General features: G+C 31.2%; 5 protein-coding genes and 3 long non-coding RNA genes across 9 annotated transcripts; 4 read left to right on the top strand and 4 right to left on the bottom strand.

Moving 5' to 3' along the window:
• Window positions 1–83: 83 nt before the first annotated feature.
• LOC128882872 (sperm flagellar protein 1-like) lies at window positions 84–1,425 on the bottom strand. Its single transcript, XM_054134668.1, has 6 exons — window positions 1,276–1,425; window positions 1,111–1,227; window positions 823–1,063; window positions 475–650; window positions 289–402; window positions 84–222 (listed from the first exon to the last, which is right to left on the bottom strand). The coding sequence occupies exons 1-6, from the start codon at window positions 1,423–1,425 to the stop codon at window positions 187–189; spliced, it is 834 nt and encodes a 277-aa protein (XP_053990643.1). The 3' UTR covers window positions 84–186.
• Window positions 980–2,501, top strand: LOC128882874 (uncharacterized). Its single transcript, XR_008458594.1, has 3 exons — window positions 980–1,112; window positions 1,161–2,291; window positions 2,358–2,501. It is a non-coding gene; the product is annotated as an uncharacterized LOC128882874 (long non-coding RNA).
• Window positions 1,871–3,361, bottom strand: LOC128882873 (embryonic polyadenylate-binding protein 2-B-like). The gene is made up of 7 exons (XM_054134670.1): window positions 3,287–3,361; window positions 2,959–3,063; window positions 2,743–2,811; window positions 2,505–2,677; window positions 2,351–2,457; window positions 2,202–2,289; window positions 1,871–2,131 (listed from the first exon to the last, which is right to left on the bottom strand). Exons 2-7 carry the CDS (start codon window positions 3,044–3,046, stop codon window positions 1,871–1,873), a joined length of 786 nt encoding a protein of 261 aa, XP_053990645.1. The 5' UTR covers window positions 3,047–3,063; window positions 3,287–3,361.
• A 521-nt stretch (window positions 3,362–3,882) lies between these two features.
• On the top strand, window positions 3,883–11,383 carry LOC128883102 (uncharacterized). Its single transcript, XM_054135111.1, has 22 exons — window positions 3,883–4,373; window positions 4,437–4,589; window positions 4,643–5,234; window positions 5,287–6,191; window positions 6,255–6,685; window positions 6,739–6,906; window positions 6,959–7,092; window positions 7,156–7,884; window positions 7,933–8,202; window positions 8,251–8,344; window positions 8,397–8,484; window positions 8,532–8,886; window positions 8,954–9,068; window positions 9,126–9,294; window positions 9,352–9,514; window positions 9,560–9,683; window positions 9,735–10,105; window positions 10,156–10,206; window positions 10,290–10,399; window positions 10,457–10,715; window positions 10,765–10,815; window positions 10,875–11,383. The coding sequence occupies exons 3-22, from the start codon at window positions 4,646–4,648 to the stop codon at window positions 11,171–11,173; spliced, it is 5,475 nt and encodes a 1,824-aa protein (XP_053991086.1). The 5' UTR covers window positions 3,883–4,373; window positions 4,437–4,589; window positions 4,643–4,645; the 3' UTR covers window positions 11,174–11,383.
• A 2,010-nt stretch (window positions 11,384–13,393) lies between these two features.
• On the bottom strand, window positions 13,394–15,309 carry LOC128882927 (uncharacterized). Its single transcript, XR_008458616.1, has 3 exons — window positions 14,523–15,309; window positions 14,295–14,434; window positions 13,394–14,168 (listed from the first exon to the last, which is right to left on the bottom strand). It is a non-coding gene; the product is annotated as an uncharacterized LOC128882927 (long non-coding RNA).
• A 1,948-nt stretch (window positions 15,310–17,257) lies between these two features.
• LOC128882897 (growth hormone-regulated TBC protein 1-like) lies at window positions 17,258–19,597 on the top strand. 2 transcript variants are annotated; one of them, XM_054134726.1, is made up of 14 exons: window positions 17,258–17,493; window positions 17,563–17,640; window positions 17,686–17,716; window positions 17,781–17,873; window positions 17,959–18,027; window positions 18,084–18,174; window positions 18,236–18,319; window positions 18,365–18,430; window positions 18,508–18,597; window positions 18,655–18,707; window positions 18,775–18,844; window positions 18,896–19,060; window positions 19,144–19,239; window positions 19,292–19,597. In XM_054134726.1, the coding sequence occupies exons 2-14, from the start codon at window positions 17,571–17,573 to the stop codon at window positions 19,466–19,468; spliced, it is 1,155 nt and encodes a 384-aa protein (XP_053990701.1). In that variant the 5' UTR covers window positions 17,258–17,493; window positions 17,563–17,570; the 3' UTR covers window positions 19,469–19,597. The 2 variants fall into 2 exon arrangements, with proteins under 2 accessions (XP_053990701.1, XP_053990698.1); XM_054134723.1 differs by having other exon boundaries at window positions 17,563–17,716.
• Window positions 19,598–20,649: 1,052 nt separating this feature from the next.
• LOC128883093 (cGMP-dependent protein kinase-like) lies at window positions 20,650–25,680 on the bottom strand. Its single transcript, XM_054135102.1, has 20 exons — window positions 25,004–25,680; window positions 24,756–24,822; window positions 24,672–24,700; window positions 24,282–24,609; window positions 24,073–24,212; window positions 23,885–24,003; window positions 23,623–23,723; window positions 23,383–23,542; window positions 23,207–23,331; window positions 22,991–23,149; window positions 22,836–22,934; window positions 22,627–22,761; window positions 22,347–22,562; window positions 22,016–22,232; window positions 21,740–21,915; window positions 21,506–21,644; window positions 21,275–21,403; window positions 21,075–21,187; window positions 20,871–20,984; window positions 20,650–20,791 (listed from the first exon to the last, which is right to left on the bottom strand). Exons 1-20 carry the CDS (start codon window positions 25,126–25,128, stop codon window positions 20,675–20,677), a joined length of 2,808 nt encoding a protein of 935 aa, XP_053991077.1. The 5' UTR covers window positions 25,129–25,680; the 3' UTR covers window positions 20,650–20,674.
• Window positions 21,835–22,419, top strand: LOC128883094 (uncharacterized). The gene is made up of 3 exons (XR_008458725.1): window positions 21,835–21,960; window positions 22,034–22,227; window positions 22,280–22,419. It is a non-coding gene; the product is annotated as an uncharacterized LOC128883094 (long non-coding RNA).
• Window positions 25,681–25,709: the final 29 nt, after the last annotated feature.

Here is a 25,709-nt window from a genome sequence, read left to right as displayed (position 1 = left end):
ATGAGCTTTTCCGTACGCGTTTTTGTGTAGTGTTGTAAAAAAAACTTATACACAGCAACTTGATCTTAGTTTACTTTTTTCAGCTTGCTTGCAACCAAGTTAAAGATGACATACAACAGACGCATAAGACCATAAAACGGTTTGGATAAATAAAATTGATTGACATTAGTCGGGGAACAAGGTTTCTCAACAAGACGACGCATAAGCACAAAGTTTGATATCCTATAGTATACATACACGCATATTTTTCATTGTAAAGATACTTAGAACAACAATTTCTAAGGCTACCTTAAGTCTCAAAAGCTCTTCTAGGGACTCGATTTTTTGCTTTTGTAGCTGAAATTGTTTAAGTATAATAGTAGCTTGATTGTGACTAAAGTCCATCGAAGGAATCATAGTTATCTACAAATAATGACGTAATTTTTTTCTCTTATCAAACACCTGTAATTGAATGTTTACTGAGATATTTATTACCTCTTCGTTTAAAAGCTGAGTTAGGACGCTCTTAGTTTTTTTTTTCAAATCATTCCATTCCTGTAAATCTTCATGAGGTAACAATTTTTCCCACTGAGATTCCGGCCTATTAAATTCATACCCAAATTCATCTTGTAACGCTTGCTTTAAAACAGAATTGTATAAGTGGCATTGATCTGGAATTTTTTTAAAAATTAAATTGTTTTTTGTACTATCAAAGTATTTTGGTAAAATAAAAGAACACGCTTTATAAAAGATAAAAGATTCAACATAACTTTAAGTACACGTTTCAAGTAAACACATGACGTTGTTTTTTCATACAGTACACATGGACTACAAAAAGAATACCTGACGGATGAAAACAATTGGCATCGTCTTTTAAAACTAGGGTATCCTTTCGCTGTCTTAAAGAAGACTTAGTGATATTGTTTGGTATGATACAAGCACGAGGAAGTGATGCGTAAAATTTATGTGTCTCAAGTTTTTTTTTGATAAAACGTAGTAAAGATTCCACCATGTCGGTGTCACCAGCTGATAAATTTTCAATTTGATAATCGGACAAATTAAGGCCGAACCTTTTATTAAGCACCTAAATATTAAAAAGTGTTTTGTTGACATGGGAACTTTTTGTTTTACTCGTGAGTTTAATAATCTCCAATTATCTTCTTTACAATGCCTTGCATTAGAAGGCGAGTAATTGTGAAGGTCTACCCAGTGCGGTTTAAAATGATGAATGATTTCGGTTAAAAGTACCTAAAAAAAACATTCCGTTTCGCTTATTATTGATGTACAAGTCTTAACTCCGTCAGAAAAATCCTTTGCCAAGTGCTTTCTAGCCTTGGACAAAGGAATGCTATCAAGCCAATCCCACAATTCGGCCTCGTTTTCAGTTCTAAAATTATCATTAGTCTTGTATTGTACTTTTCTATAAGTGGTTAAACACTCTGACATGTTTTAAATGGTCACTCTCAAGTCAATCTGTAGTACTGCTATAAAACTTGGGAGACGAAATGAATTTTTCAGCTGAATAATTTTTATTTAAAGCACATAGATTTTTTGAACTGTGGTACCACAAAGAGTGTATGCATATGTCTAGTTGAGACAAGTTAAACAATTTCTAAAATTGTTTAAGAGATGCAACGTTTATGTTTTTTATGTAGCTTTTTTTTCTTATTGCGTGAGTCTTTTTCAGCGTCTTTTTTAAAAAAAGATAACTAGAATTTTGAATGATTTTTTTAAGGAAATAGTGGTTAATGAAAAGACAAAGTGGAATTGGGAAAATGTTTCAAGCCGATTAAAAATAATGTCTGTTTGATGTTGAAAGTGAAATGTCATTTTTAGCTTTATTTTAAAGGTTTAAACTCATGTTTTTTTGCAATAAGGAAAATCTATTCATTTAATATGGTCCGTATGACCGCTGCCCGCGCCCACGATACCTTGGAAAATACCCAGGAATTCCATGCATTCTAGAGTAGAAGAGAGTTGAATTTAAAGGTGACGATTTATTTAACACGTACCCACGCCGGCCACGAAAACTCTGTGGAGGTACCATGCCTCTTCCGAATTTCCCACGAGGCATTGACATACCAAAAGGAGCACCACGTCCACTCATCATAAAATTTTTATAACCTGGAATATTTTTACGTTTGGCAGATACCTAGAGATTATAGAACAAGGATCATTTATTTTAAATGAACTACCAAAGTAATAGGAAGAAAAGAAGTTACTTTTAAAGGACGATCACGAAAAATTGAGTCTGACAGCATAACTGCAGTTGAGATGGCTGACTCATTTTGAAATTCAATATAAGCATATCTGTAAGAAACAAATTTTTTTTTTTTTAGAAATGTTTTATTGTTTTAAAATAAATCCCCACCCTTTAGGATGCCCGGTATAGCGATCGACCATGAGAGTAATACGATTAATATACCCACAAAGTTTAAAATGCTCCCGTAATTCTAATGGTGTTGCAGCATAGTCAATCTATAAAAAAAAAAATTGCTGCCTAACACAACGTTATTTAAACTGACGTTCCCAACGAAAATACTACGAGAGTCTACATCATCAGAGGAGCGAAAGGAACAATCCTGACCATCTAATACTCTTTCCTCATCTAAATGTTGCTCTTCCATACCATCACCTAGATGTGTGTCACCAGTTTCTTGAATCATTTCAGGCATCTCTTCATGAGACAAATTGAAAACTAAGAATGCGCATAAGGGTTTGATTTAGTAAAACTATTTACCATAATAAATTTTATTACGATACCATGCATTGTATTGTTACCATTCAAGATAACATTTTTTTCTTCTTGCGTTAAAGGTAACGTTAAGGTTTCTACAAGAAAACAAAAAAGTCACTAGAAGAAAAATTTATTATAGTAAATCTACAAAAAAGATTATTTCTTTAAATTAGCGTTTATTTAAATTTCACCGTAGAAAAATTAACGAAAAAATCATTTAAAATATCGCTACAGCAACACACCAGAACTCGGTGCTGTTTGAATCATGGGAGATTTCATTTCCTGGCCAATAAGATTTTGAACAGCTTGCGTATTACCGTGGTCGCTCATGGGTTATTTAAAAACTACTGGGTAATACATGAAAAAGTATAAGAGACATTATTCATAAAAAACATCTAATGATGAAATTCTTTAAAACTCTAAATGGTGGTTTTTTATATACGTCATGAAAATGTCAAAATAACAAGTAAAAAAACCATCGTTATCTATATTAGATTTGTAACTAAAGATTATGGACGCTATAAAAGTAAAGAAAGTATATATAAAAATTCAACTAGAATTTAGTCTCACATGGAAAAATTGTAGTTTAGGATACCAATCACGCAATTTTAGAACAAATTTGTAAGAGGACCTGTTGCTTTTACGTAGAAAACGAAACTAATGCCTATTTCGCATGCAGCGGCGTGAAATATCTGATGTTACAGCGGATGTTAACGTAGCGTCGTCTTTAAAGAAGCACAAAGCGTAAAGTTTTTATTGGTTTCTTAGTATAATATGAAACAATCACAGTATTATACTCTGATTTTCTTGTAAACTGTTCAATTTTTATATTGAACTAACATACAAACTTCATTTTGTTTCGCTCATACGACGTTTGTCTATAATGATTTGTTCGAATAAAACAAATTTTTAATGTAGAGAAAGTCATATATTTTGAATAAAGTTCTAATGCTTTAAAAATAGGTTTTTTTTTCCTAAAAACAGTTTTTTATTGAGTTTTTTTGTAAAAGCAAATAACTTTTGGATAAAGCTTTTTATTAAAACTGAAATTAGCTCGTCTCATTTAAGATATTAATGATACAAAAACATTTAAGGAAAACATTTTAAACAACGTTGTAGACGAAAAACCCCCAGTAGCGTAGTTCATATCCTGCTGGATGGTAGTAGAAATATAAATTATTTATTAAAAGTCCTTGCAGTTCTTTCTAGTGAACGTGTTTCTAAATTTTTTTCTTGTTAAAGAATCGTCAAAAGGTTTACAGAAAAAAATTAAAGTCGTGGGTTTTACAGAGTCGTAAGACAATCATTTGCCAGGTCTTGACACGATTTTTCACTTGATCAAAACATGCAAGCGTGGTACAAAAGCAGACTAAAAAAAATTCGAGTGTTTATTAATAGATACTTATAACTCCTTAGAGTAGCACGGATATACTCAAAGGTGTACGCACATTTGCGTCAATAGAAATATTGGATCATCTGATCGCCTCTGCATGATTTGTTCGGCTGTCCCAAGCAACGATGCGTTTAACGTTCTACACATATTCCCGCCTAGGATAAAATTAATTTTTGATAAGAATTTGCCATCTACAAAGTATCAAAGTCTTGTTTTAAGTTTAAGTGTTTCAAGAAATCTTTAACAACTTTGTTCATTCAGCAAGTATGAAAAAAACATAAGAAATAATTTTGACAAAAACTTGATGAGGGTTTTTTAAAACATTAGGTATTTTAAATTCATAGGCGATAAGAACAAAATTCGTCAATTGGAGGTAAACGTAACGTATTTGATTTAACCAAACAAATAGGGGTATCTGTCGCATTGGATGATTTTCTCAAGTAACATAAAAAGAACTAAAATTTTCAATTATAGGTGAAGGTAAGCGTAGTGAATGTTGCGCGGATAAGGTTTTGATAAGGGATTTAAACCAGGCAATGAGTCTTTTTTCCACTTCATCACCAAGTCCTTCAGCTTTGTCTACCTCAAAAGACTCAAACGTTATAAAGCTAGCAAATGGTCACAAGACTACAAAATCATCTCAAACAGATGTAAGTTCTAAAAGGAAATCAAGTGAAGCACAAATTACCACTCCTACGGAGAGTTCTAAAACTCTACAAGCATGTAATCATCACTCTTATGAGAAAAAACATGACACTATCGGTAGCACATGTTCAAATTCATCTTCTTCCACTCCAACCCCCGTTGACAATATATTCAAAAATGACACAAAACTTCAAATAGAGTCAATTTTCGCTTGCCGACATATAAAGGAGTGTCCGTATTTGACAGAAAATCTTTCACGTTTTCCAACAGATTCATGTAACGACAAGAAAACTGCAATAACCAGCAAAACGGGCTCAGTAGAATATTTAATTAAGTTTCATGGAATTTCTTACCGTCGTTTAATATGGATAACAAAAGATGACTTGTCCCAATGCTCTTGTGATAATGTTGAAGCGAAATTGTTGAACTTTCATCGTCGAACAACTTTCGGAGATATAACTCAACAAGTTCCTTTAACTCGTATGTTCTTTTTGAATGATTTCTTATTATGTAACATGTATGATATTATCAGCTCAACAAGAGGGAAATTTTAAACTGTATATAGTGATTGATCGTATTGTAGCTGTAAGGATTGCGAAAAAGAAAAAAAATGAATCAAAATTGAATTTGGAATGTTGTGGAACCCTCTTCTTCAGTACAGCAAATAACGGTGAACCTTTAACTAAAAGTGGCACGTTTAAAGATAAAGAGTCTGTAGAAAAGGAATATTTAGTTAAATGGAAACATTTAGGTTACGCTTCAGCAACGTGGGAAACTGAACATAGCTTATTTTCTGTGGAAGATAAATCTCACGTTAAACTTTTTGAACGCATCAATACAACTTACACATTTCTCCCATTTCAAAATATTCGTATAAAACACGAGACAGCATGCATCAAAAATGAGACTCTTTTAGATAGTGAATCGTACTCTTATAAGGTCAATGTAAATGATAATCTCTCATCGCCTATGTGGAAATCGTTTGTCGCGACAAAAATGGCCGAAGATGGGACATATAAACCATCTACGCTGCAGTGGAGAATGTGCCAAGACTGCTCAATGCAGACAGGTGATTGTTACTGGCAATTAAAGCAAGGGCGACGCCTCATGTCGCACCAACAGGACGGTGTGAAATGGTTGTGTCACAACACTGAAATTCAAAAACATAATTCCCTTTTAGCGGATGAAATGGGTTTGGGAAAAACATGTCAAAGCATTACTTTTTTAGAACACTACATTGATCAATTAACTCAAACAACCAATCATGGGCACCATGCATTGGTTGTTGTTCAAAAAAGTGTTGTAGATAACTGGCGTAGGGAATTTGACACCTGGGCACCGCATCTTTATGTATACTCTTTATGTGGAAGAAAAGAAGATCGTCAAATTTCTCAACTTTACGAATTGGATTGGATTTGTCCTGATACAGGAAATCTTGTATGTCTCTGCTTTTCTTGTTACATAAAACATGTCGTAAACTTTTTTTTGTCTTTTAAAAAGATATCCTTTTCTAAAATTCGAGCGAAAGGCCACTCCACTAAGTTAATGAAGCCAGATGTTGTTCTGGTGACTCTTGAAAGTATTCGTAGCCATGAATTTAGTCAATTATGTAAAATTTTGGAAAATTCTTGGAATTCTAGAAAAATTCCTGGAGCGTTTCATTGGGATTGTATTATTGTTGATGAATGTCAAAAACTCAAAGGAGGCCAAGATAGTGTTCTTTTGCAACATTTATCTGGTATACGAAAACGCTTAGCTATTCTTCTCACTGGAACACCTATCCAAAATTCCGCTAAAGAGCTTTTTCCATTGTTAGTTTTTTTAAATCCTCAAATGTTTTACTATCCTAATATTAAAAATAAAGTTACACCTTTAAAAAAATCATGGAGTGTCGGAAAATTCAATGAACGATTTTCTAATATACAAGATCGGTTAGTTTTGACAAATTTATTTTCTTATAAAGTTGCTCGCAATATATTTTTAGTGAGGATTGCATGCAACGAACTGAAGAACTTCATAATTTATTGGCTCCCTTCGTTTTACGACGTGAAAAAATTAATGTTTTAAAAACGTTAAGTCCCAAAAGTGTTAGTCTTATAAAAATTCCCTTAACATTAATACAAAAACGAGTTTATTCAGCAATCTATCATAGGTATTTTTGATTGTGTAATATATTACACATTATTCCTTTTTTTTTATTTCAGATCTTTACGAGTAAAAAATTTAAAATTGTCGAACATTCATATGCAATTAAGAAAATGTTGCATTCACCCTTTCCTAGTAAACGGTGTTGAAGAATTAATTGTTTCTGGGGAAATAACGAATTCGCTTGACGAGGGTATCGCCATTATTTTGGTTTTTTGAGTGAGCAACAACAATGATTCATTTTTACCATGTTTAGATTGTACCTTGCCTTCAAAAGCCGCTAATCCACTTGAAACGATTACGCAAGACCCTTGTTTTACCAAGGAAAAAAACAAGAATGAAGACGAAGTGTCAAGTGGTTCAAACATCAAAAGAAATTTGAAAGACAATGAAGAACACGCAGAGGAACGTATTAAAGCACTCATTTTAGAATCAAGCGGAAAATTTATTCTTTTAAAAAAAATGTTTGATTACTTCTATCAATTGAAACGTAAAATTCTGTTATTTTCTTATTTTAAATCAGCTCTTGATATTATTGAAGATTTTATTAGTTTAAATAAATACACATGGCTTCTTGAAAGAGTTGACGGTGAATCTCCAGGAGAAAAACGTCAATTAGCCATTGATAGATTTAATAATAATGAATCATGTTTTCTTTTTCTCTGTACCACAAGAGCTGCTGGACTTGGTATAAACTTATCAGCAGCATCGGTCGTCATACATTTAGACTCCGATTTCAATCCACAGCACGATTTACAAGCTCAAGCTCGTTGTCATCGTATTGGGCAATCACAAAATGTTAATGTTTTTCACTTTATCACAGAACATACTTATGAAGACTACATGTTTTTTACGATAGCTGGAAAAAAACTGGGTTTAGAAGCTGTTTTATTAGGGCGTCTTGATGCGACAAACGGAAAACTTAAATTAAATAAACAACAAGAGGAAAGTGTTTTACGAAAGGGTGTCTACGCAGCTATTCGAGGTATAATATAAATATATAGCATTCACAATGTCATAAAGTCTTTTTTAGATGATGAAATCACGCGTCAAGCAGCTGCCGAATTTGCTAAATTATCTATTGAAGATATTCTATCAATCAAATCAGCTACTATAGCTTTAGAATTAAATTCTATACAAGAAGCTTATGAAAATATAAATCGAATTCCTGATTTCAAAGAAGAACTTGTCGAATCCCCTCTTCCGATGTTACCTGAAAGGAAGCCTTTAGAAAATTTTCCTTTTTTAACTAGTTTCGTAAAAAAACCAGAATCTGTACAAAATCCATTAACTGAAAATCTGAGTAATGTTTTTCATTGTTTCATTGGTAACTTGTGATTTGAAACTTTAGATGAGTCTGATCCGGATTTTTGGGTGCACGTAGCTAAACGCCTTCAACCCCATACTATTGTCAAATCCAACACAGAGTCACCAGAATTAACCAGGTCAATGATTATGGTTTTTTATTCTAACATCAACCCAGTTTGCCTTTTTTAGATCATCGCGTCGCCGTAATCAATTTCGAGCCAATGTTTCTGAATGCATTTCGTCAATAACAGAAAAAAGTGAAAGTAATTCCGACCAGGTAAAAATAAAAATTGTCGGTGTTTTGACAAAAGTTCTAATCATTAGGATGGCTCGTCAATTACTCCCCTAGATTCAAAACGAAATTCAAGCGGAAAAAGTAATATTGCTGACGACCAGTTCGATACGTCTACAAGCAGTACATCTCCATTGTCAAGTACACACGAGTTTCATCAATCTTTTCCTTCAATAAACAAAGTGTCTGACAATGTTTCATCAAAAGTACATGCCAAAAAAAAGAAAAAAGTACAGACCCGTTTAGTACCTTGCTCGAATATAAATGCCAAAGACTCCTGTAGCGCTGTTTCCCAAGTTACGGATCCTTTGGAAACTAATGGAAAAGATGAGTGCAATCTTCAATCTGTTATGACAGAAAGTCATTTGTCAGCACCCCACACGATTGGTACAGTTATACTTGAAAAATCATATGCGTTAAATTCATGCTTTAAAAAATTGATATAAATGGTTAGATATGATGAGTTCTAAATCAAAAGAAGATTTGGTTTTATCTAAAGTAGATAATACCAGTAATCATTTAGCACTGGATACGTTTTATGTAACTGAACTTATCTATTGTTGTTTGAGGTAGTGTTTTCCATTATAGTAACAAAGTACCAGCCGAGTTTGTACATTATTTTTTAGAGCCATTCGTTATTGGGAAGAAACATCAGTTGGACGGTCAGGCCATGTTAAAATCAATGATATTCGTGATGCTGACAAACGTTTTCCTTGGTGTACTTACACACGTGAAGAACAAGATGACTTTAATTCAAATGAAACATTTTGGAAGTCTTGGTTAAAATGTTTAGAGGTAACCTTATTGTCGAAAACTTACTTTTAAAAAGACGTCATGCGCACGACCAACTAGGAATTCAAAAACGCTAAAAAAGATTGGGAAACATTAAAAATTTTCACGATCCAATATTACTCTCAAACAATTATAGACAAGGAAGAAATTTTTTTACAATTACAGTGGCAAAACTATGTTGATTTGTATAAAAGTAAAGGCCTTGAACTTCCTAAAACACCAGGTGACTTTTTATAAAACGGAATCTTTTTATTATGCTTCATTGTAGATAAGGCGAAATTCTTTCAAGAAGAATCAGTACGATTAACTTTGACTGTTTTTCGAGAAGATATCTTAAAAAAACTACAATTACATAATGATGAGTTCGCTAAAAATATTGCAGTGGATTCACAGTAGGCTAAAAAACCAAGTAATTTTTTTTTTGTAGTAATGTTCTATTATAGGACTACGACTCAGTCAAAGCAATCCTGGTCGTTTCTTGAGGACTTTTGTATTAAATTAGTTTTCATTCATTTGATGATAAAGTCCCATCTGTTAAACAAATCCGTCAAGATGCATATGGTGATGCGTTGGGGCCAATGGAACAACGAAATCAATTGGGGTCTGATAACAGATATTTTGAGACAACTCAATAAATATATGGGACGCCCCGAACGACGTCAAAGCGCCATACAGGAACGATTTTATAATAAGCTGGATTGTCGTTGGAATCAAAATGAGTTTACTGAAGCGGAACGAAATATTCTTGCGTTGGCTGCTGCAAATAAACTACCTGCGCGTGTTGTTGTTCAGCAGATGCCTGGACGTACTTTAGGTAACCTCGTTGTCAGAATATTCGTCTGTTTTATTACTACAATAATGTAGAACGGGTTAAACTTGGATTAAGGTCTTGTTTTGTAACAAAAAAAACACAAGGTGTCAAAATAATAATTCCTTATTTTTTCTGCTCTGTGTATAATTGTGCACGTTAATTTTCTTTCTATTTTTTCATTCTTTAGATTCCTATGATGTAAACGAGGCTTTTGTGAATTTGAACGAAACAGAAAAAGCAAGATCTTTGAATGATTGTGGAGCTGAAAAAATTTTCGTCAAGCAGAAGACTGTTACTGTATGCTTCACACAAATTTGACAATTCGTTTATATGTTGTTCTGACTTTGGGAACAGAGAAAAGCGCTCCTTAATCCGATCGAAGCAATACACGATAATTTAGCATCTTTTGATAGTGTTTTCTCTCAAAAAGCAGTCATAGACGAATTTGACCGCGTCTTAACCACCTTGGATATTCATTCAACAGCCAAATACAATTTAATTAACATTTTGAAAATCCAACCAGTGTCGAAATTAACAGCTCTATTGGACAGTCTTCAACAATTATTGGAAGAATATACTAAAAAAAACAAATCGCATTCCGTGGAGAATAGCGGTAGACTGACTTTTGAGTAATTCTACAACCAATTTTTTTTTTAATGTAGGAACATTTATAAAACAAGAAAAGTGTTCGTCAGAATTTCAAAAACAAAAAGGTAGGATACACATATTTCTATGTTTCACGGTTTGCTATAACAAAAATTTTTTTTTCAAGCTTCGTCGTTGACAGAAGCTGCTCTTCAATTATCAGCTTCACTTCAAGCAGTACCTGTTGATGCACATAACTGGGGCATTAAAAGCACGAAACCTGCAACTCTATTTGATCGTTCTTTTCCATTTGCTGAAGAAGGGTCCGCCAACCCTTACACTTTGAAAACAACATATGCGCCGATTTCCAGTATTGCAAAGGGCTATCCTACCTGCGAAGTTTCTTCGCTAAACACCTGCGCAAAGAATGACTCTGACCTCCCTGAAGCCATTGGAAACAAAGATAATCTGACACCTTCGATTTGAACCACTATGTCAAACACAAAAAGCAAACCTTAAATCAATGGTTTTACTTTCATTGATACAAAAAACAAAAATTTGAAACCCCTTTAGTCATTTTATGACGTTTTTTTTCTCAAACTCTTACTATACAAGTTATGTAACGAATTCCCTTATTTTTGCATGAAATCAATTACTACATTTGAACTAAATTCATCATAGTGTCACTACAGTAGATTAACTTTGTTCAAAACAGCCATAATTAACATATGTTTCATTGTAATACAATGCCTTAACGCACATACGTTCAAATAATATATTTTTCAAAAAAAGAAGCTGAAAAAATTTAATTGTAAAAGATTAAGACATTCAAAAATGTGGAACAAAACCTGTACTCGTCTTTTCTCAGTTTCATTCGTTTATACGTCAAAAAAATTAAAAAACTCTAACAAAGTATAGAAGATAAATCCAAAGGAGGTACAATATATTTTAATAGTTTTTTAACTTAATTGAAACTTAAATCAACAACTACAAAAGAATTCAGAAAACTACCATAATCCATTTAATTATCCTCATGCGAATCAATGCTTGTAACAATAAGACTTATTTGCGCTGGCGTTAAAGGTGTTCGAAGCGCGTAGATCAAACTATAAAGTAGGGGTTTGGGTAAGTTCACACACCTGTTAGGATCAAGCACGCTATTCAATGTAGTAAAAACCTTTTAAAAACAAAGAAAGTAATTTGAACTTCAAGTGTAATATGAACGAACAATATCATTCGCATATTTATCTCACCCGAAAGTCACTTGCTTTTACTTTCCCCGTCCCTTCAGGATCCAGCGTACTTAAACCGTGCCGAATGACAACTTTTTTTTGATAAAATCCAGCACAAATTTTTGCCGCCATCATTCCTTGACGACTTGAGTTTTTCTATTGTGATCCACTAAATAAAAAGCATTTTAAAATTCTAAATAATCGATTCTTCCAGAACCCGTTACGTCAAGACACGTGTAAAGCTTTGAAAAAAAATAGATGCATTCTCATATGAAATCAACTGCCTTTTTACCGCACCATTACTAACATTTAATATTTTTTCATCGTTAATTCACTGTTTTGTTTCGATTTTATAAAAGTAACAAGCAATTGCCGGATAGCCCTAATAAATGCTTTGTAACTTAAATATCCTTTTGTATTTATAATATTAAAAAAAAAAGGAAAAAGTCGTATTAGAATAAAAAATGTACCATTTTGTACCATTAATATAAAAATCGAACTGTTTGTTCCACATGTTAAATCTTTAAATTTTTAAAATAACGCTACAGATCTGAGGGTAAAAGACCGTTTTCTTTTAAAAAAGTCCGCAGGATTCCACAACGGTAAGTAAATTTGCTTCATGTACATCTTAAAAATCTTCCATCACACACCCTTTATTGCAATGGCGTTCAGCTGCTTCCATTTTATCAGCCAGTATATGCCGCCCAATGACTTCCATCGCTTGCGTGCCCCACGGTTGTTCAGATTTCGTTCTAAGGTTTATATGAAATTCTCAGAAAGCATTAACATTATTTTATTTGTGTTTATTTAACCAAACTGAAAATCTCTTTTGTTTAAAACTGATTTACCGTAAACAGTTTTAAACTGACCGAAAAACTCTGCTATATCGACCCTTACTTCATCTCCATCTGGTCGGTCACTGTTTTCTAGAGTAACAAAGTTGGCTGTAGTAATGTGCAGAAGTAAACGGATTTGAGGTTCAGTTCATTCTAGAATTAAAAGGAAAAAAATCTAAAGGAAATAAAAAATAAATATAATTTCAGCCTAATATAAATTTGTGCAACAATTTTGAAAAATCAGGGTATGACAATGAAATAAACCGTTACAGCAATTCTTATTCGTCGAGTTCTTTTTTTCACTCTCCTCTCAAGTTGTTCAATGACACGTTTTAGATTTTTAGAAAATCCAGTATAACAAACCACTTTGTTAGTAACAATTTTAAGGAAGTTCTGAATATTTCGATTTTTTTTGACGTTGCAGTGCGCTAAACTCCTATATTTCAAAAAAAAGGCGACTTTCAAATATAATCTAAATCCAGCCAAACATTTAAAATGCTTACATGGCATAAAAAACTTTTGTCAATTTTTACCACTCCACCCAAATTTCTTGATGTTCTACAATAATTAGGTGCTAAAAATAATGTAACTCAGCGACCATTTGCAGAGCGACACACTCTTTAAGAGGGACAGTACTTAACATAAAGACGTCAAACTATTGTTCTTTCTATCTATTATATTTAATTCATTCAATTGAAAATTTCTATATTGTAGATTCGTTCTTCTAGTCTCAATCGGTCTTTTACCGTAAAGGGATTGAAAACACATTCATAAAAAAAAGTCACCTAACGAGAACAAATACATATCCCATGATGATTTCTTTGCGAAAAAAAATTTTAACTGACATTCGGACCAAACGCTATACAATCCACTCCACGCCCATTGAAGTTTGTACCTAAGCCATCCACGGGATCTAACCATAACATATCAAAGAGTATCGTACCCTGGTGTGCAAGGCAATTTCAATTTTTAATTAGAGCAAAATAAACATTTAAAAGTAACTCTAAGGATGACGGAGCAAAAAGCATTGTTTTTTACGATAAATCTTATTAATCATTTTGATTGTGACTTCATTATGTCGTAACTAACCGACATGAACAACAAGAATTTTTTTTTTCACAACTATACATAGTCGTAGCTTATTGAAAATATCTTAAAATTTTTTATAAATAGAAACGCAATATTTAGTTCGAACTAAACAAAAAGATGCAAGGTTAACTTGAATAATTTTTTTTTTTAACACATTGCTTAACCTTCTGTGAAAAAACCGTGAATTTCATTCATATTCCAGCTTTCGTGATTTCGTCTATTAATAATAACACTACTTGGAAAGCTAGTTTAAATGAAAAAAGTATTAAAAAAATTTCAACAGCATAACGTCCACGGTCAGCTATATCATCATTAAATAAAAACCTAAAAGAGAGCATACAATCAACTTATTTTTAGTTCTTTGTAATACTATGTTCCATATTATGAAGGGCTTGTAAACATGAAAAATATCCATAAAATATCATTGAGTTGATCATGAATATCACTTACAACCTATATAGCATTAATGTCGTGGGTCATTTATTAAGAAAAATTTGTTAACTTCAGGTGTATACAAAAAGCTTAGTTTCGACACGCTTAGGTGTCTCATAATAAAAAACGGAACCTTTTACAGTTGAATTGATATTCTTCTGAATAAGATAAAGTATATTCGTTACAAGACAGCTTTTGAAAAAAATATTAAGCTATAATATAAAAAAATATATTAAAATCATTTACCTAGGTAACCGCCTAAAAGGGTCTTCTCGGGAATACTAAAATAACGCTTGAGCAAATCTAACAATTGGGAACGTTTCAAATTATGGTCACTAAATACATAGACGCAAATGTCGTTTTGGTCCCAACTGTTTGATAAATATAGGTACTGTATAATATTTTGGAAATCTATCATAAGTCGTGGTAGCCTCTTTTGAAGAAGTAGGAGTCTGCACTTATGATAATCATTTACAGACATATATTTTTTCTTCAATGTGTTTGTGGCTGGCAAGACCAACTTTTTTGCGTTTTTCAGTACTTTGCTCATGATTTGCAACAATTCCGCACTGAATGTGACTACACGACCGATGCCGTTTCGATTTTTTACTTTATTATACGAATCTTCATATTCATTTAGCGATAGCATTGTCTTTTCCATCATATTGATTTCCCTACCTAAGGTTACCAATCATAGTAAAAGTCTATGCGTCTTTAACAAATTAAAAAAAAAAAAACCCTGTTGATACTACATTTTAAAACGTATTAAAGTACAACATTCAACTAGAATCATAACATAAGAATTAAAGATACATGTGCCATAATTTATAAATATACAAAAACTTGAAGATAATTAGATGTGTTAAAAGCTTCCTGTTCTTCTGTTTGAGCGAATACATTCCATTCAATAAATGTTTCACACCGAATAGTAATGTTAACAGAAATTCTTACGTCATCGATTTCTTTACCGATAGTCATTCTTTGTTTTTTAACTCGGTTACTTTGAGCTCTCTTCATGAGAGTTATTCTATGACGCTTTACAAAAATGGCGTGCTAGTCTAAACAACAAAAACAAACAACACCATTGAGCGTCCCTTTAGTCATTCCTAGTGGTTCGGTAACTCGATCCCAACATATATGTTTTGTGGATAACATAATTTTTTTTTTAATTCTACTAAATATTTAAGAAAAACTTTTTTTTTAATATTTAAAACATAATCTCCAATTTGAAAAAGTATTTCTTTTTTAAAATTTACAGATAGTAAAGAGCCTATGATTGAAGATGCGGAAAACAAGGATGTTGATGAAAAACAGACTTGTTACTGTTCTTTTTATTTAGTAAAAAAGAATCCAATGAATTGAATATTTCTTCTTACCGCCCTATCAACAAAAAGCCGCAAGTTTTTTTTTTTTACTTCATAAAGAGAAACGAATATTTCTTCGTCAATTTAACGTGTTTATTCTCTATGTTATTGTCTCCATGAATAAATTACTTTAACAACTTTCGTTTTACCGTTACAATCAATTAGCTGTGTCGAAAATTAGAGTGAATAAACAAAACAATTAGGAAAGTGTTTTCACTATTTCACTCTCATTTTTTTCAGCTATCTTAAATTTACATTTTTTTTATTTTTTGAAATTTCCAATTCTCGTTTAACAAATAAACTGATTCTGTTTTTTCAATCTATATATATCACTTTTTAATTTCCATTAATACCATTTTCAATAATTTGCAATTTTCTTTTTTTTTTAAAGGATTTATAAAACGTATCCACTGAATTATTTTTCTTTAGTACCAAAATGATTTGCATATTTTTCATAAATTTCTAATATATCAACACAATGTTGCTTTCTTTTTGTTTCAACACGAGCATCAAGGTGATAATTAATTCACCGATTCATCTCGGTAAAAAGGCTGTGTTATGAAAATGTTTAGTAAAAAACTCTTCATTTGTGTTCGACAATAATTGACACAATTACACCAAAATCAATACAATAAATACACTAAATTAATTTAATTTTGGACTATTTTATGTGTTTTGAATGACAACGAGAGTTTAAGTCGACTAAAATCAGCAAAATAGATTGTCTGATTGTATTTAGCCTTACCGAACGCATCATAGATGTAATGTTGGTCATTTTTCATTCACTCTGGTAGGTCATCCTTCTTTAATTATTAAAAAAAGGCAAATTAAAAAAAAAACAGACATCATTCTTTCAATAACCAAAATATATTTTACTTTCAAATTTTTTTTTTTGTTAAGAAACATTTTTTTTAAGTGTACTTATGTTTAACATTTTTTTCTAAATTAAATTAATTCACGTAAAAATCAATATTACGATTTCAATAAATTATCGCTTTAACTTTAATAAAAATGTTCATTCAATTTATCCACAAGAATTTTTTTTTTTCATTACAAGAAGTTTCTTATAACATTGCAATAAAATTGGAGAATTGAAACCTCGAGAGATTTCATAAAATACAACAAACATTCTATTCAATTAAAAACAATTTTTTTTTTAATTCTAATACTATTTTCTATGAATAGATTTTTTTTTTGTTTTAACTAAAAAAAATGTTAGTAGATTTCTTTTTCACACGTCGTTTAACATGTCAGTCTACTACTTTTAAAAAATAAAAATAATACAAAAAAAAATTTGCTTTAAGCGTTTTCTCATAATCATTTTAAGACACCTTTTTGAAAAATATTATTGGATGTATTACACGATTTAACAAAAAGAGAAAACCTCTTTACATTTATAACAAAACAACATATTCTCTTCATCTATTGAAAAAATGTTTTTAATATCTCTTTTTACTTAAGTCAAATGAATTATATAAGAAAATGTATATATTTAAAACATTTTAAAAGATTGACTTATTATATGAAAAACGAGAGGACAGCAAGGAAATGAATTTATGACCAGACTACTAGCCCAGTTTAGGCCAACGGATCACTTGACACAGGAGCAGATAGTATTTTCTACCTAAAATTTTCAAAACAACTTATTTAGTTAACACGCCTTTTCATTTTAAATTTTTTATTCTTTTTGCTTACATTAATTCATTATTTGCTTGATTTCTAAAAAATTATGTTCAATCATGTCTCAACCTTTTGAGTTCTAAATATGCCTTGAGCTTACAGTAAAAAGATAATTACTGCTCAAGTTTTTTTTAAAACCTGCAACGATGAACATAATCTTTTATTTACAAAAGGTAAAGTAGCATCAAACAAGGTTTAATTTTTTTTTAAATAAAAATATGACATTCTTTGTTGCAATGTAGCAATAGAAATGAACATTTTAAAAAGGAAAAATGTGATAGTATCAACGTCGTCTAAACTGGACGCTTTTAGAAACGACAGTATTGATAAAAGTTATAATTCCGAAAACAACGTTCCATTTTTAGATTCATTCCTTCTTTCCTCACGTTTTCTTTCGTATGAAATAATTAAAGGATAGAAAACATGGACGTTGTTTAATTGTTTTTTGCTGATTTGGTAGATGGACACTGTATCGAAATAAAGCCCAGGAATCAAGATGTCACTATTTACTATCCAAACGGTTAATACGGAGAGGAATTCCTGATGACTTGAGGTATTTTTTATAAGAAGTTTAGGCAATAAGTATTTTGTTATATATAAAATAAAAGAAATAATTTTAAAAATATATTACAAAATAGATCTGAAGCATGGTCATATTTACTAGGAAGCTATGAGTTATTGTGCCGATTACCTTCACGTTATACTGAGTATGTTTTAAAAAAAAATTTTCTATAAAATTCAAAATATGCTGTTTTTAAAATAGATACGTTAAAAAAGCGGAATATTCAACAACAATAGACACATTAAAACAGATAGAGATGGATGTTACTCGTACATTTCCAACACACGCCTTTGTAACATTTATACTATCTTCGTTCAGTCCTAACAGCTTTAATTGTTTTTTTACCATTGTAGTATCAAACATCCCAAGGTATTGGACACCTTCGAAATGTATTAAGAGCTTTTTCTGTTCATAACCCTGAGATAAATTATTGCCAGGTAAAGCTTGTATAATACATTGCTTTATTTTTTAACAATTTATAGGGTTTAAACTTTTTGGCAGGAGTCTTTTTACTTTATATGAAAGAAGATATTGCCTTTTGGTCTTTAGTAAGTCAAAGGTTATTTAGTATACGGTCTAATCTATAAAACGTCTTTCATATAAACATGCTTTTCAATATAAAAAGGTTCAAATGGTTTCCGCGTCATCAACAAAAGGATTGAAAATAAGTGATTATTATACTCGACATCTTTTTGGTTTAAGAAGAGATATAAAAGTATGTATTACCATTTGAGTCAAAAAAAAATTATAACAAGTTTGTTTGATCATTAAGACGCTTCGATATTTAATGAAGCGCCACACATCCAAAGCTCTTTCCGTGTTAAAGTAATGATTTGACACCAAGAACATTCGAACTTTTTTTTTTTGGTTTCACCTTCTTTAATATATCTAGTTCTCAAAATATCGAATTAGATTGCATCTGTGCTGAATGGTTTCTATGTTCGTTTTCTACAGTTTTCCCAGTACGTTATAGCAAAGGTGTGATAAAGACCCTAACGTCTTTTTGTAAACAGTTTCCTGTTTTTCTACGCATCTGGGATATTCTTTTTCGGGAAGGGAAAAAAATTTTCTTTAGAATATCTCTAGCAATTTTTAAAATTTTTGAAAAAAAAACATTTCAATCTCTTTCATTTGAAAGCATTGTTACATTTTTTAAAACAGATTTAAGAAATGAATTGGTAACATTTTATTTACAATAGTTGCATATATATATTGGCTACTTTTTATTAATACAATTGGCTTCTGATGATCCTATGTGTAGACAGTATCCCGTAAATTATTGCACATTGCATTTCATGGTATAGGACACCTTAAAAGATCTGCTATCTCCTATTTTGAGCATAAAGCTTCTATTGAGGTAGTTTTCGTTATGTTACAATTTTGTATTAATTTAAAAAATTTTTTTTTAGTTAGTCAAAGAATTAAAATCACAAGGAATTTATTATATTTTTGATCCAATCACAAATTCATTTCAATTATCCTATGAAGACAAAATAACTATTCCTAATTGCCTTTATAATGATACAACATGTTTTTTCAAACTTAACAAGGATTTAAAAACAAGCATAAAAATGTTGAACACATAAGCTTTGTAAAGTAATTTATTCTAAAGTATAAATTTTACGCTGAATATTTTTTTTTTAAATTGTACCCAATGAAAACTGTTTCATTACAATCGGATCCAAAAATTCATTTGAAAACTATGTGCAATATGTTTCAATCAATTTTTTTTTTTTAATGAAAATTTTTTGTATTGTAGAGTCATTTTTTTTAATAAACTATTAGTATTGTGTTTTTTTTTTTAACAATCTCAATAATAAACTCAAATTGTGATTGGTTTCGAATTTAGAAATGAATTTTAACATTTGACTAAAGCGGGAGATACAGAGTGACATTATTTTTCAATGTAAACAAATTGCGTTAAAAATACTGTTTCATTTTAATGTTTTTTGTGTTATGAATGAATTTTTTAATGTTTCAAATTTACTTCTTGTTATGCGTGTTTTCGATGTATTTCTGCACAATATCAATACACTGTTTGAAATCTAACCACCCTCATTTTGTTTGGCAAGAAACGAGTGATGGGGGACGGGAGTTGAAACCACGTCTACCTTTAACAAATATAACTCATTTCTTATCATTTTTGCAAACTGACACAACTTTGGATGCAAAGGATAAAGGGAGTTTCGATCACGGTTTATGTACATGTCGTATTGATATGCAAAGCAATAATTTTTTAAATCAACTTAGGGATACAACAAAACGTACACCAAACGAACCATCGTTTCGTCAATTTCAACCACGTCAGTTTTTTATTTAACAAAATCTCAATTTTTTTTTTTTATTAAGTTCCATTAGATAGGTATTTCACAAATAACAATTCATTATACTACGATCATCCATATCATAACCGTCAAGAAACAATACGTCACGCGTTGAACGAACGTCAAATGACAATGCAGAACACAGTACCTTTACTGAATATGCCTCAGCAAACACCTAAAAATTTTCTTCCTAGGCCTTACTTTTCTTCCTATGTTCAAACAAGAAGAAACTATCGAAAACCTCATGTTTTCATAAATGAAAATTCAGCAAACGCATAGAGGATATAACAATACAGTTCCTTTGTACTTTATGAAACAAACTGATTTCCTTATACAAAAATTTGTATCCAACATAAAAGAAACCTTTTACTGTTGATTGTGATTGAAATGATTAAAAAAATAGTATTTTTAAAAAATGAAAGTAGAAAAATGTTGCTTATATTATTATATTATACCTTAATAAACAAATTAATGGATTGCTTTATGTTCAGATGTCTCAATCAATTCAAAATCTTTCTCCCAATCGTAATCCTCTATTTCACCTGTATCATGTTTATTGGCTATAGAGGATATACTAGGGCGACCCTGAAACAAAAAAGTAAAGACGATTGCAAGACAGAAGAAGTTGTGTTTTTCCCTATAGTTTTTATCACGAAATGAATACCGGTTCACTATCCTCGGTGTAAAATTCTTTTGTTGGAACTAATGGAGGCGTTATTGCTCGTATTAATAATTTATGCCAATCAAAGTTATTAAAAAATCGGTGTTCTTTTATTTCCTAATCATTAAAATCATCCATACGTTAGCGTATAATATCGTCAAATAAGAAGAACAGCACAGCTTTTTGACAACTGACATATGTACTTACTTTATATCCATTGACTGAGCAACCTATGCGTATTTCAGGTGAACGACATAATAACCGTTTAATTAAATTTATAGCATCTTGATCCGTAACATAACTAGGGAAAGCAAGTTTAGCTGAAAAACATTGAAATCGTTGCTGTTTTTTTTTTTCTTTTTGAGCTAAACTGTTTTTTTTTTTGATGACGTAATGACTATAAATACCTGTAAGAATATCTCTTAAAATTGTGAGTTGATCCTCAGCGTCGTTACCAAACGGAAGAGGACCACAGAGAAATTCATATAAACATACACCAAAAGCCCATATATCAGCGGATGCTGTATATCCTCTTCCTAAAACAAACATTCATAATTTATTAATTTTTTTGTAAACGAAAAACGGGAAGCACCAAGTCTTTTAAAAAAGAAAGGTTTTTGAAAAAAACACTTTTATACCTAAAATAACTTCGGGTGCCATATAATGAGGTGTTCCCACAAATGTATAACAACGACCAGTAATTTTTGTAGCACAACCAAAGTCAATTAATTTTATATATCCTTGAGAATCTAAAAGAATATTTTCAGGTTTCAAATCCTGCAAAATAAAACAAAAATGTTTTTGGGTTTTTTTTTGTCAGAAAAAAAAAAAACGAAGGGAAAAAGCACTGGAAGAAGCATGGGTTAACTTACACGATATCCTATATTACGTTCATGAAGATATTCAACAGCTAAAATTATGGAAGCTAAATAGAACTGGCTTTGTGTACGATTTAATAAACCGATACGACGAATAGCATCATACAATTCACCACCCGTTATTAACTCCATTAGGAAATATAAATACCGTCTATCTCCAAAAGTTTTAACTGAAGAAGAAGATATCAATCATTATTTTTTTGTTAAATGTGAAGGTTAGTGAAAGTTTGTTAAACGGTCTGTTGACTCATATTCCTCACTTTATCTTACCCAATTTAATGATAAAAGGATGATCATTTTCCGCTAATATTTCTCGCTCTAATCGAATATGATTTTTTTGTTTTAATTGAATGACAGTGCGTGTGCTGACACACTTGAGCGCATAGCGAACTCCTGTTTTCTTATGCGTTACCAATTTTACTGTACCAAACGTTCCTTTTCCAATAATGCGGTCTACAACAAGCTCATCAAATGTTACTTTGGTATCCTACAATAAATACACAATTCTATCTAGTAACTTCTGATCATGCTCAGAAATACCAACAAAAACTAAATGGTATCCCTTCAATTTTTCTTTCAAAGAATGATTGGTTGACTCTACCTGAAGTCTAATACGCTCTTCTAAATGATGCAACATAGGCCCTTGCATAAACTGAAGAAAAGTAGCTTTTTCAACTACCCATAATTCGACAACGTCGGAAGACGCTTCTACTGAAGCAGTGCGTGGTTCATCATAGAGTAAAGCACGTTCCCCAAAATAATCATGACGCCCACAAGTTCTCAATTTTTTGTGTTGTTGAGATACAATTACTTCCCCCTTTGATTTTGAACAAGAACAATTAATAACAATTTATTCAAGTGACAAATTTTCGAAAAAATACCGATTTAATGATATAAAAACGTGTTCCTATATGCCCTTCACGTAAAATTATTTCATTCATTTTATAGACTTCAGTTTTAAATGCACGAACTAGAATATCGATTTTTTCTTCAGATAGAAACTGGGCAATGTACATCTAAAATGAGATACACGATAAATCGATCGTATCAATTGAAAGGCTTTTACAAAGGAAAATACCATGCAGCTTACTTTTTTTACAATAGACTTTTTTTGATTATAATCTAAAGCTTTTTCTATATTATCTGAGCGCAATATAGAAGAGAAAAGTCTTGTTGTAAGCAAAGCTAGCTAAAAACACATCAAAAGTTTCAACGAAAACATGAAGAAGATTAAATAGAAATGACTTTGCAGTGAGATAATGTTTCCACTGAATAAGGAAATGCTTGATCCGTATTTAAAATATAATTATCTCCAAAACTTTGTCCTCGAATCAGTGAACATACGAGCCTTTCGTTCATTTTTACCACTATATGCCCTTCTAATACTATTAAAAAACAAATTCCCTAACAGTGTTAAACAATAATTTTTTAAGTTTGCAATTTTTTTTTTAAGAAACATGCCTTTGCATTAATTTTACGATTTCGAATAACATAATTAGCAGGGAAATCCTTCATAACCGCTCCTTCAATAAATGAAGAGAGTTGGTGTTCCGTGAATTTTCGAAACACGGGACTATTTTGAAGAGCTTTTTAATAACAAATTTTGATTCAAAGTCAAATTGGCAATCAAACTGTACCTATAAGCATAATATTTCGGAACAAAACATGTTGTAAATTTCCTAGCACTTTTTGTAAAAGATCACGACCAATGGATACACACACAGTTTTTCTAGTAGCCACAATGGTAGCCGAACGCGGCTGATCATATAATAAAGCTCGTTCACCAAAATAATCTCCCTGTTCAAATTGCATTCCAATTTAAAAAAATCAAGAGTCACGTTTTATATTAACAAGACTTGCGTTAATTTGTAAACTACCTTTCCTAATTTTCGTATAGTGACTCCTTTAATAATGACATGAGCTTCACCTTCCTTTATAATATACAGAACATCACCCGTTTCCCCTTCCTTTACAATAGCTGTACGAAAACAATAAGATATTGATAACACAATGTAATATTGAAATCAATTTTTTATTCTAAAATTGAAAATTTGGTTTTTTTAATAACATTTTGCGAATTTGTTAATGATTTAATAAAAATTTTTTTTTGTGTTTTTAACAAGTCTGACATTTCATTACCTTGATTATTTATAAATGTTTGTACTACCAATGCATTGGTTATCATAACTTTTTGAAAATCAGTAAGAAGTTCAAAAATTTTAACTGAATCTAAAAACTGACGATTTTCCGCGTAATTTCTTTACATGAAGAAATAGAATGCACAAACACAAGATCCCAAAGTGTAAATGGTAGTAATTCAAAGTTACCTGCTTGAAAGGTGTTTCAATATGTTACGAAATGTGGATAACTCAACTCCCCATAAAGCTCCGTCCATTACCGCTCGAACGGACGCAGAGCGAGGCGTGTTATGAATGAGTGCCAATTCCCCAAACGCTTTACCTTGTTTCTAATGCAAAAAAAATGCACATAAGACTTTTTAACGTTTTTGTTAAAAACCTCTAAAAAACTTCTTTACCATCTTATTAACTAATATATTATCAATCAAAACATCAAATTCTCCAGAATGTACAATAAAAAAATGAGATCCAAGATTTCCTTGATAACAAACATAGTCTGACTTATAGAATACATAGAAACGCATAGCGTCACAAAGACAATTGACTTCTTCTTCGTTTAACGAAGAACAAACAAAATTGTTTTTGAGAGCTAATTTAATAAGTTGTCGGTCGCTTTCTGTTTTTTGTCTAAACATTTCTTTTTCATTAATATCCTCTTCAACCTCTCTGTCACATTGGTCTGGACGAATACGACCAAACTTTTCCCTATCAGCCATCTTTCTCTCTCTAACGATTTACAATAACGAATAAAAGTTTTTTTAAAAAACAGGTTTTTAAAAAAAACTTACGAAAACATGGCAGATTGCGGAAAAGACGTCTAGAGTGATTATACAAAATCACATTCAATAACACATTTCTAATTGAGCACTTACATCATTATCTGTAGCTTTCATAATAGATAATGTTTTATCTTCGACATATGACTCGGATTTTTTATGTCTAACATGGATAATAAAAACAAGTATTGAATCCCACAAATTTCCAAATACTACTGTTCCAGATTGTTTACACTCAAAACAAAAATTGAAGCGTGCACAAGTAACAAATAGTCAAGAGAGTGAAACAAAAAAAAATTTGGCAATTAAAGGAGAAAGAAACTAATTAAAAAAAGAAAACATACATTTTAAATGTTAACAGTCTTTTAAACGCGTGCGCAATATTATAGACGACACACTCCCTTGAAATTTTTAAATGGTTTACCTCACTTAACAATCTATCGTTACGCGAAATTACGCAGTTGCCCATGATAAGTATATAACTGGTTCAAAATTAATATAACAAGTTTAATCATTTTTCAATCGATTCTATGAAGAACCGTTGATGGGCCATATAATAAATAATATTCTTGATCAACTTTATTAACTGAAGCAAAAGCCGTCCTACAACTGTGTTATTAAAACCTCCTAATTGTCATGGCATGCATGACTGGCACCCCTTACTTCTTATGGTACTTCTTAGCCAATGAAGCGTAGTAAACCATTTATTTAGTTCATCAAGTGTTTAAACCAAATACCGTGGATTTCATTATGTATCTTTAGTGATTTCCATTTGAAATGCTTGAAATTCTTTTTTTTTTCTCACGTTCCACACGAGAAACAACCTTTCTATTTGTCAATTTTGCGAATGACCGGTTAGACCATTAAAATAGAAAATTACAAATTCACAATTGAACTCTTTTTTTTTTTTCATTTCAAAATAGACTAAAACAATTTATTTGTATGATACATTTTGCAAAACTTTTTTTTCTCTTAAGAAAAATTCCATTTAGTAAACAAAAAACGTAGTAATATTTCTGTTAAACACCAATTAAATCATCTTTTCCTTAC

Source organism: Hylaeus volcanicus, unplaced genomic scaffold (genome assembly GCF_026283585.1).
Source record: "Hylaeus volcanicus isolate JK05 unplaced genomic scaffold, UHH_iyHylVolc1.0_haploid 12197, whole genome shotgun sequence".
Lineage (NCBI taxonomy): Eukaryota > Metazoa > Arthropoda > Insecta > Hymenoptera > Colletidae > Hylaeus > Hylaeus volcanicus.
This window is presented reverse-complemented; position numbering and strand designations above follow the sequence as displayed.